The sequence below is a fragment of the Polypterus senegalus genome, chromosome 6, assembly GCF_016835505.1.
Source record: "Polypterus senegalus isolate Bchr_013 chromosome 6, ASM1683550v1, whole genome shotgun sequence".
In the NCBI taxonomy this organism is placed as follows: domain Eukaryota; kingdom Metazoa; phylum Chordata; class Cladistia; order Polypteriformes; family Polypteridae; genus Polypterus; species Polypterus senegalus.
The window spans coordinates 194,011,828-194,022,226 of record NC_053159.1 but is presented as its reverse complement, the minus strand read 5'-3'; the positions used below and the strand labels follow the sequence as shown (position 1 = coordinate 194,022,226).

Genomic DNA, 10,399 nt, shown 5'->3' with positions numbered 1-10,399 from the left:
GCCGGTGAGCAGTCAAAGGGCACAGCCAGGCTCCTGAGTGGCAGGTGGGCAAAACTGGGAGGTGAAGGCAAATGGGGGCAGAGGTACCAGTCAGATGTGTAGGTGAGGTCAGTGAGTGGCACGTGCCAGCCTGCTGTGACTTGAGGCCCTGAGCCATGGCATTAATAGGCTCATCAAGTCTGAGGTTGGAGACAAAGGCCATGCCAATGTGTGTGATGGGTGGGTAGAGTGGCATCAGCTGGCACCACCAATGAGGCCAAAAAGAGAAAACTGGGCCTTGAACTGGTGTAGCTGGGCAAAATAGGGGGATGCCATCTAACATGGGAGTGCAGGGCCCACATGCTGCCAGTCAGCCAGTAAAGGCACTATATAACATTCAGATGGATGGAGGGGGAGGTGTGAAGGGTGCAATGTTACATGTTTACAGGGTCCTTACTGCCACCTGTGCTGATGCATATGCCACCTGGTGCCATCATTGATGATGATATGTAGGGTGCTGCCTAATGGACAGGTACAGTACATAGCCTGGAAGGGCGCTCTATAAAGTGGGTTTGGGGTCCTCCCTGTCTGTGCCCTGCAGTGAAATTCTTACCTGGCACATAGTAATCAACATGCCGCTGGCTGTGGGAGGCGCTATATGACAGGTGTCTGTGCCACATTAATGACAGACGTGTGATGTGTAAGGCACTATATAATAGGGTCCGGTGGGCAGTTCACAGGGCACTACATAATGGATGAGAGGTGGCTTTGAAAGTCGAACCCTTCCCGTCACGTGTGCAGGTCCATTGCAGTTCCTAACCTGCAAGTGCTAATGGGTGCCTCGGTGCCACAATAAGTGCCCTGGTCTGCCCGACCGCGAAACTTGTGTCTTCTTGACCAGTAGCCCTCACTGCCCACTCGTCTTTTTATATCATACGATGGTTAGCTGGTAGTGACTTGCCAAATTATTAGAAAAGTATGGTGCCCACATCAGGGGCATCATCTGCATGGCATTCATATGGGACATCACAGTAAAACGGGGAAAAGAAAAAAGGTGCTGTGGGAGACTGGGGGCTCTGCAGGAAGACGAGTGGCTAAAACTGGCAGCACTGGTCCATAAACTGCACGAGGGCAATGCCAGTTCATCACTCAAAGCAGTCAGCAATTATGTCATGGCACACCATGTCAATGGTAACACTCTGAACATATGGCACATGTGCCAGCTTGAAGGGTAGCAGCAGGCCATTAGAAGGTGCCAGGCAGGCAGACCAGGAAGCATGAAGGGTCTGCCAGTGATCAAGAGTAACAAATGGCCGTTTACAGAATGAGGGGCAAGGTTGGGCATTTTATGTTCCATTAGGGTGGCACAGACAGAACCCAATGAAGAATGTGTGAAGAATGATAAAAATATGCAGCCTCTTTAAAGGGGGGTCAGGCTAGGGGGCAAGAAGATGGCATCACGGGAGGACCATGGATGGCCAGAAGACAGCAGTGGTCCGGCCAGTGGGTGTGCTGCCAGGAGTGCCCGATGCTGGCACTGACATCTTTGGGGTGTCTGCTTCATGGCCGTCTTGATGGCCTCTGGCCAGTTGGTCAGATGATGGATGAAGCCCACCACATCAGATGGCTTTGCAGAGCTTCTGGTAACAAAGACGTCAGTGGAGCGGCTTCTCTCGGCAATGTCTTCCGTGGTGGTGCCAATCGCACAACTGGCCAAAGGATGAAAGGTCAGCTACGAGCACAGTGGGCCTTCACCTGGCTCTGGGCACCCATGAGGTTCAGTGGCCCTTGCCAGGTATGTGGGCAGCAGATCGAGTCACTTAGACACCTGAAGGACACTGGCAGCCTGCAGGGCACTCAGGAGTGGACCAGTGGTCTCCATCTCTGCTTCCGTTAAAGCCTGTGTGGAGCTTTGGATTCAAGTCACAAATCAAGATGGCACTCCAGAGCAGGGCACACAGGCACCACAGGCACATGTCCTCTGGGGGACATTCAGTGTCCACATGGCACTCTGAGTGTTAAGATGCCCACCAAGCTTTAGGCACTAGGGGGCCATGTAGAGCAGGTATTTCATTGACTGGTAGACCCTCCATCTCTGTGGTGCCAGCGGGCAGCTTGACACAGGAAGTGACCTTGGGTTCCGCTCTCAGGCTGTGCCACCTCACCGAGTGCCCAGAAGGCTTCCTAGTAACAGAATTCCTGGTCTGTTGTGGCACAATCTGGGCACAAGAATCAAGTGCCAAGTTGACATGACCCGGTAGGAGGGTCACATGGTGTGTCAGAAGGGGCGCTATATAAGAGGAGGCACTGGATAGTTTTTTATAGTGTCCCCTCAAGGTCGTTTGGGCCACACTCAACCTGGGGGAGCCCACCATGAGGACTGAGCAGCACAAAGTGGCATTGCCCCTTCAGTCAGCACAGGTTACTCCCCAGAAGGGTGCCATCAGGTGGGCGGCAGTCCACCATCGGTCACTTATGCACAGAACTAGGCGGGGCCTTGAACATGCGGCACCAAGTCACAGAAGTGCGAATAGCAAAACATGAAAGGTGTGCCTTCAAAGGTATTTTATTAATAATATTAATATTAATAATCCGTCTGTGCGGGGGAGGAGAGCTAAGGCGTTTACGTGACGTCACAGAAAGCAGCCCAACAAGGCCTCTTGATGACGTCAGAAGGTCCCCTCCCTCCCTCCCTCCCTACAGTGCGTCCTGCGCTTCTGCCACTAGGGGTCAGCTGAGAGGCAGCGCTCGTGTCCCGCGAGAACAGGCGGGCCGTTGCCAGGGTAACGCGGAGGACGCGCATGTCCGCCGCCAGACCTGAGCCTCCAGCCGAGCCGACGGTCCGATGTCGCGGAGCAGCACGTGGAGACGAAGCCCGAGCGACGCCGCCAGCTGGCACCAGGACGAGGCGCTGCGTGCCACCATCTTCCTGCTGCGGGAGCTCGGGCCCACACGCTTCGTGCTGCGGGAGGAGGGAGAGAGCCGGAGCGTGACGGTAAGCGCCGGAGTTTAGAGGGAGACCCCCCGTCGGGTCCGACATTAACGAACACTTCCAGTCCGGTGCCATTAACGCCGTCTTTGCTTTTATTTCTCTGAATATTCGCGAAGCGCTTTGGCCTTTAGAAAGGCGCCATATAAATACAGGGGAAGATTAAAATGAGAGGACGGGGGTCCAACTTAATCAAGTGATTGGCGAACTCGGATTATGGGGGGCACGGTAGGCATTGCAGGGCGGGTTTAATGGGGGTCTCCTCGGTCACGTGGACCCCTAAAATCCTTTATTCTTGGGGTGTTCGCCGTCAGCGGAGCCCGTTGTGGTGCCTTAAACGCCTGGAAAGCCCCCGCAAATGTGCAGCTGATGGCCCCCCCTAACCCGCCGTTAATTTAGCAAAATTCGAGCGCACGTTTGATTTTTATCTGCCGCTCTGAGCACCGATCGCGTTAAGTGGACCAGTCGGGGGGCTGCGGGATGTCCGCTGCGCCCCCTCGAGTGACTATCCATGCCCTCCTCATTCATTCGCGGACCCCTTTCTTTGGCAGGTGAGCCTAGGGGACCCCCACACCTGCAGCTGCCCCGTCTTCCAGCGAGAGAAGGACCTCTGCAAACACGTCTGCTGGTATGTGTGCCCACCGATGTGCCCCCCACCACAGGTGCCCCCTCCACTGACGCGCCTCTCTTCTGTTTGCAGGGTTCTGCTCAAGAAGTTCCAGCTTCCCCGAGAGAACGACTGTGAGTGGCTTGTGACTTTGTTTGTGCCCACCAAATGGCGCTGCCACCCAACTGACGTGACTTCCTCTTCCCCATGACAGATGCCTTCCAGCTGGGCCTCGTGGAGCGGGAGATCAGCCAGTTGCTGCTGGGGGCTCACCGAGCGAGGACCCCAAGGGTGACACCCAAGTGTTCTGAACAAAAGGCCGGAGGGGACGGCCTACTGCAGAAGAAGATCGACCCCGAGGACGTGTGCCCCGTGTGCCAGGAGGTCCTCCTACAGAAGCGGCTGCCCGTCTCGTACTGCAGGTCAGGCTTATTGGGCTGAGTTTTGGGATCCACGGTGGTCGTCCTTGATTTATATAGCGCCTTGCCTCACAACACCCCGCTGGGGTCTTCCTCGTTTATATGACATGTACCCTGCTAAGAGAGGAAGGCAGGCTGGCATTGAACTTGCCTGGCACCACAGCTGAGGCTCTGCCATCTTTGGTCTTGGGCATCTCTTTGCAGGTACGGCTGTGGGAACAGCGTCCACATCACGTGCATGAAGGTGTGGGCCGAGCATCAGGCCACAGCGGACCGAGATGCCATGGTGAAGTGCCCGCTGTGCCGTGAAGACTTTGCCCCCTTGAAGCTTCTGCTGGAGGAAGTTCGGAATTCAAGCAAACTGATGAGCCGAGCAGAGAAGGAGCGACAGGACCGCCACCTGGGAATCGTGTGCCAAGGCTGCCAGGTGTGCCCTGTGGTTGGCAAGTGCTTCAGGTGGGAGGCCTTGACTCGTTCTTCTGCCCAGCTGCTTGTTCTTTCTTTTGTCGTGGTCCTCATAGGAAGGCAGCGCCCGCTGCCTCAATGGAATGGCATCACTCACCTATCTCTCTGTCTGCCAAGCAGGTGTACAGCCTGCAGCGGGTACTATCTGTGTGAGCCCTGCTTCCAGAAGCGCTGCCACCCTCTGCACAGCTTTACCTATCGGCTGGTAAGAACCTCTGCTGTCTTGGCTGGTGACCCTGCTCATGCCATGCCATATGCCACCCCCACTCAGGCCCTCTCTGCTCTCTTTGCCCCCAGAAGAGAAACCAGCAATGGACACTTGTGGACGCTGACCCGGAGTGCCAAGGTCTGACCACCAGCCCACCTGAGAGGTAAGTTCAGTGGGTGAAGGTGGGCACTGCCTCTGGCACGCAGCTCACCCTGTGCCCTCATCTGTCTCCGCAGTGCAGTGACGCCAGAGCAGGTGGTGCAGGCCTTGCCCCAGATGAAGGTGGCAGCGAGCAGCAAACTCCTGGAGCCCGGGTGGCAGTGCCGATTGTGTCTGAACGCCTTCTGTGTGGGCCAGCGTGTCCGGCGGCTGCCGTGCAACCACAAGGTGTGTGTGTGTGTGTGTGTGGGCCAGTGGGTACCGGGAGGGTGGGGCGCCTCTATGGCATTGGGTGCCATGGCCCTCTGCTTTTGCTTTTTTTTGTTTTCCAGTTTCACACAAGTTGCATCGACCAGTGGCTGACCAGCACATCCAGCTCGTGCCCCTTGGACGGGCAGGAGGTCTGCACACCCCCAACGTGGGCACAGCCAAACAATGGAGAGGAGAGCCGGGCGCAGCAGGACTTATTTGTGCCAGGCCGAGGACTACTGCTGGGCAGCCCAGCAGGTGGTCAGCGGGCCTCAAAACGGCTTGTAAAGCCCAGGGAGATGGCAGGGCAGCACCATGCAGGACAGGAGGGACTGTGCCAGGGGCTCCGAGGCGTGGCGCTGTGTGTCGAAGTGCTGCCCCCGGGCAGGAGGCACAGCAGGGAGTGCAGGCAGTGAGGTGACCAGTGACAGGCGGGCATCTCCGCTAAGTCCCCTCCGAAGCCAGTCAGCCCACCCCGTTGACCCCGGACAGATGCAATGGCAGGCAGTAGCCACTAGGGGTGCCTTCCTCTTTATTAGTGGCATGGGCCTCATGCCAGCTCTGCCATCAGGTGTGATTCATGGCTCAGCAGTGCCCGGTAGAGGTCGCGGGCTGCCCGCCGGTTGTTGGCATAGCGCACCATCTCCCTGACTTTGTTCTCGGCTGTGCGCTGGGCTTTGATGTCTGAGATGGCCTCTGGGCTGAAACTGGCAGCACCCAACTCATCTGTGATGGCCTCCACGTTCTTCACCCTTTGTGCCAGCTGGGGAAGGCGCATCCGCAGAAACTCAAGCTCATCCAGGGCACCTGCGACACAAGAAAGGCAGAGCTGAGTTGGCCAGACACCCGATGGTCACCCGCATCGTGCCCACCATGCCACACTCACCTTCTTCTGATGAGACCACCTGGGGGCGAGGGCCTGGCCAGTCACCAATCATGATGGGCATGTTGATGGTGCCACCCCCTGCTGTCAGCATTGGTGCCACCGCATTGCTTCCTCTGAATGCCTGCACTATGAAGCGGGAGCCTTGCTGTGCATCCTGGGACATCTGAGGAGGACCTGAGGGACAGATGGGGGACAAGGTGACATGGGGCAGGGTGGGCCGCCAACATCAAATAAAAAGCATAACATAGAGCCCGGGGGTCTCGTCTCTGCTTGACATCTACGTCCAGCCATCCTGATGACCCACAAGATCACATGCGTCAACCACAGGTGGTCATTAGCAGGAGGGAGGGGGCACTGCCCTGTGGTGACCTCACCTCTAAACAACAAGCTGACCTTGAGGGGGCAGCCCGGCTGAAGAATTGTGGTTGGTTGTGACCACCCTACCTTGGTCATGCCCTCTTCACAGAGTGCTCAGCAAAGGACAATGCCACCCAAAGTCATGCCAGTCCTCCATGTGCCCAACAGCAAATGAGGTTGGCACTAAAAGCAAGCTGGGCAGTAATGACTGGCTGAGTGCCAATGGACCACCAAGGTAAATGCCGTCTTTGAAAAGTGGTGGTGGGCCACAGTGAGACATCACGTCACGTCAGGTGTTTAGTGAACGTGGAGCATGATGGCATTCTGGACCACCACACCAGTAGACGGGCGGGCAAGCAAAGCCATGTGTGCCAAACCAGAATAGGGGCACATTGTACAGGTGGCCAGGGGTGCATTTGAAGAGCGGCCACCACTGACCCATCCCCATTTGTCTATGTCCGCTATGTCCCCATCAACACGGCCCCCCCATGTCACACACACAGTCGTGCTCACAGTGAGTATGGCACTGGGGCAGCTGGACCTGCCAGACACATTATGATGACCAAGACCCTCGTTTGCCTGAAGTGCCCCTCGAGATGGCCACCCGCCTGCCACCAGTGTTCACCCTCAGGGGGCTCCACACTCGTATGGCGGGGGTCTTGCCACTAGGGGGCCCTCGGGAGGAGGTGGTGGCTCTGAGGCTGGGGATCTGCATTCCGTAAATGCCAGTCGGGACTCTGCTCTGGTGGGCCCTCAACCTGCCACTGCTGAGCGCTTTGAGTGAGAAGTGAGAAAAGCGGAATAGAAATGCAAAGAATTAATTATTATAAATTATTATAAGAATTTCATATATCATAAGCGACATTGGCAGCGCTGCCTCATTTACTGGACCGTCACAGCGAGGCGCAGAAGCCTGACTGGTCACCAGAGGGCGCAGCTGTCACGCCGCGGATGTCACGTGGTACGACTCCGCCCTTCACATTTCCGAGCCCCTTGCCGCGGGGCGTGTCCGTCCAGCGTGTGTCGCCGCAGCCCCCTCGTCCTCCGCTCCGCCCTGGGGCGACACCCACAGACGCGCCTCTCCTCGCTTTGCGGTTTCATTGGCTGTCAGGTCACTCAGAGCCCACCCGAGACGCGGGGATGTCACGATACACGAGCGCCCGACTCGCGGATTATGCAAATGAGGGCTGAGAACGACAATCGGTGCCGGTCACAAAGTCGGAAGCCCAAGTGGGTCCCCGAAGGCGAGTCCGGGGGGTCAAAGTGAGGAGCAGCAGCTCTGAGTGTGGCATAGAGCCGAGGCGGTCACCTGTCGGACCCCCCGCCTGCCTCGCAGTCGTGTTCGGGGCACTCGATGCCTCTTGTGCCAGTGAATGCTGATTCTCTGCCAGGTTACCTCTCAGTTTATGGAATCAGAACTCATGTGCCTGCAGCAGAGGGCACAGAAGAGAATGCCATCTTCAGCAGTTCTGCCCACTGTAAGTACCACAGGTCACTTCAGCTCATTAAACAAAACGTGATCTGTGCCAGCGTGCCAACATCCTCACTGCCAGTTACTGTTTATCTATTTTTCGCATTGGACTCTTCAGCTGGCTAAATGGACACAGAAGCTGGGCACTGGGCAGTCCGTGCCCCCTGGACACCTCAAGACAGCTGTCTGCCTGTCCCCTGTTCACCGTTGGCACTCATGTCCTATAAGGTCACCCCTCACTCACCTCCTTCTCAATGGCAAGAAAAAGCCAGCGGTCAGGACAGGAGAGCTACCTGGATATCTGGGGACATCATGGGTGACAAATGGCTGACCCTCGATTATCACACAAGACGGACCTTGAGTGTCACATGTGCTGTTAAACATTATTAACCCTGGGGTGCCATGTCACATGTGGGCCAACTCAATCTGCCCATCCCTTTAACATGTCACCATCAGGCCATGGATTCCCCAGCTGACAATTTGGGGACATATTTGATCTCCATTGCTGTATGCCACTCGAGGATGACCACCAGATGGTGCCAACGTATTCTTAAAATTTGGTGTTTGTGCCCGTCTCTTTACAATGATGGCAGCTGCCCGTAAAGCGATGGCTCGCTTTGGGATTGGCACTTCCAGCCCACTTTGAGTGTAACGGCCCTGCATCCCTTTGGCAGATCGTTTCAGGCCTCGTGATATGGCAGCGTCACTTAGTTGTCATCCTAAACTCGAGTGATGCCACCAAGAGCAAATCTTAATCACAATGGTGGCTGGTTAGGCAGCAAAAGTGCAAGGCTGGCACACATGTGAGGAGCAATTTGACCCCAAGTCATCACGCCAGACGTAAAGCCCCTTGGCCAACAGGCCGCCTCCACCACTCTGGCCGCTAACTAGAGTACAGACTGGCATCATCCCCCTGGCACACTTCTCACCCATCACACAGAGAACTCACCCGAGCAGCGAGTGCCCTGGCTTTCCGTTGCGTCCCACTTTGTCACCCGCTGGATGGTCACCGGTATGTTGACTGCTGCTGCTGTGCTGATGACAGGTGCCACCACATTGCTTCCCTCATCTGCCAGGGCACAGTGCTGAATGCCACTCGGGGGTGCTGGAGGCTTCATGCAGCTGCCACTGGTCACCTGTGCGTCCCGAAGCAGTGCCCGCAGAGTCGGGTTGTCTCCCTGGATGGTCATCAATGTCTGTAGGAACTTGCGGCACTTGTCGTCGCCCTTGAGGATCATCACGTCCAGCATGGCGGCCACCTTGCCATCTGAAGTGGTCTGGGAGACGCGTCTGTACTCGCTGCCCGAGATGTCGTCGGCCACACTGGCGAGGAGGAGCTCCACGTCGGCACACAGACACTGGCACAGCTCATCCTTGTAGGCGCGCAGCACGTCAGCTCTGTGGCCACAAAACAAGCAGTAAGAAAGCAGCAGGAGCCCAAGTCCTGTGCCAGGCGCCGGGCAGAACATCTGCACCACCGCATGGTGGGCCACCGCGGGATCTCGACATCACCCGATTCTGGCTATGAGGCTCGCCAGCCCATCTCCGTCACTTGTACTCTTCTGAACCTCTGAGGTGACACGGCTGTGGGCACGGGGGGCAGCTGGCAACTTTTAAATTCATCTTCAGTGTAGGAAGAGTGCCACTGGCACACAGCATGCCATGAAGAGCGGGCACAACACAGGCACATAAATCTCCACTCAGATGCCACTGCTATGCCAGCCCTGCAGCCAATGCCAGGTGAGGCTGCACCTCGGGTCTCTGGCCTGCCAGACGGAGGACAAGTGGAGGTGCCCAGCCAGCCGGCCCACCTAGGGGGTCCAGAGCAGTGGAGACTGGAGGGTCGGGGCTGCACATCAATGCATGGACAAAGGGGCACAATGCCCAGGGATACCAACCCCGAGTCAAAACACATCCCACTGTCTTTAGCACCTGAGGAGCTGGGCAGCGATTCTACTGGTGACAGCAGGGGGGCACAGCACACAAGGGGACGAGACGATGCCTACTGGCTGACCCCCCTTGTCTATGGGCAGCGGTCAGCGTGACACGGCAGTCCTCTCAGAGGGGACAGAGACACGCAGGCTGTGGCTGGATGGAGAAACAGGGTGGGCCGCTCAGGCTGGCACAGCTTATGCCCAACCTGCATCACACCCGTCAAGCTCTAGGCTTCCAAACATTCGTGTGACGTTTCATTTTTATCAACTTCCACCTTTGAAAGGAAGACGGTGAAAAGACCACCGATGTCCACCCTGCCTGCTCCCACTGCCTTCAGGTGCTTAAGGGGCAAAAGTGGAAAAGGAAGTGGTGGCACCACAAGACCCTGCAGACGAGTGCCACCCCCTCACCCCCCACGGCGTGACTGTTAAGACCCCGCGTTCTCACCCCATGTCTCTGGTGTGGCACAGCTCTCCGGCGAGGGCGCGTCTGCCGTTTCACTTCCACAACTCCCAGGAGGAAGTGAGCAGAAGATACAAGGAAGTTGGCCAACTGTCAGCGCCAGTCACAGGAACGTCACAAAAGGGGACCCCTGCCCACAACCCTCCGGTCTGATCGGTCTCTGTCTGCCCACGTGCCCTGGCCCTCATATAACTCTGCCCACCATGCCATGAT

At 56.9% G+C, this 10,399-nt stretch overlaps 2 protein-coding genes across 2 annotated transcripts; one reads left to right on the top strand and one right to left on the bottom strand.

Annotated features, from left to right (window-relative positions):
- The first annotated feature begins 69 nt into the window (after positions 1-69).
- On the top strand, positions 70-5,601 carry zswim2 (zinc finger, SWIM-type containing 2). Its single transcript, XM_039757923.1, has 9 exons — positions 70-2,974; positions 3,520-3,596; positions 3,669-3,709; positions 3,790-3,997; positions 4,199-4,450; positions 4,580-4,664; positions 4,757-4,830; positions 4,904-5,054; positions 5,159-5,601. Exons 1-9 carry the CDS (start codon positions 2,825-2,827, stop codon positions 5,489-5,491), a joined length of 1,371 nt encoding a protein of 456 aa, XP_039613857.1. The 5' UTR covers positions 70-2,824; the 3' UTR covers positions 5,492-5,601.
- A 10-nt stretch (positions 5,602-5,611) lies between these two features.
- Positions 5,612-10,251, bottom strand: LOC120531986. Its single transcript, XM_039757924.1, has 4 exons — positions 10,172-10,251; positions 8,739-9,187; positions 5,962-6,135; positions 5,612-5,882 (listed from the first exon to the last, which is right to left on the bottom strand). Exons 1-4 carry the CDS (start codon positions 10,174-10,176, stop codon positions 5,626-5,628), a joined length of 885 nt encoding a protein of 294 aa, XP_039613858.1. The 5' UTR covers positions 10,177-10,251; the 3' UTR covers positions 5,612-5,625.
- Between the last annotated feature and the right edge of the window lie 148 nt (positions 10,252-10,399).

Coding starts and splice junctions, on each gene's coding strand:
- zswim2 (XM_039757923.1), top strand. CDS start 2,825: ATGTCGCGGAGCAGCACGTGGAGACGAAGCCCGAGCGACGCCGCCAGC. Junction 2,975..3,519: donor GAGAGAGCCGGAGCGTGACG/GTAAGCGCCGGA, acceptor TTTCTTTGGCAG/GTGAGCCTAGGGGACCCCCA. Junction 4,665..4,756: donor ACAGCTTTACCTATCGGCTG/GTAAGAACCTCT, acceptor CTTTGCCCCCAG/AAGAGAAACCAGCAATGGAC.
- LOC120531986 (XM_039757924.1), bottom strand. Junction 6,136..8,738: donor CCAGGGCACTCGCTGCTCGG/GTGAGTTCTCTG, acceptor TCTGTCCCTCAG/GTCCTCCTCAGATGTCCCAG. Junction 5,883..5,961: donor GGTGGTCTCATCAGAAGAAG/GTGAGTGTGGCA, acceptor CTTGTGTCGCAG/GTGCCCTGGATGAGCTTGAG.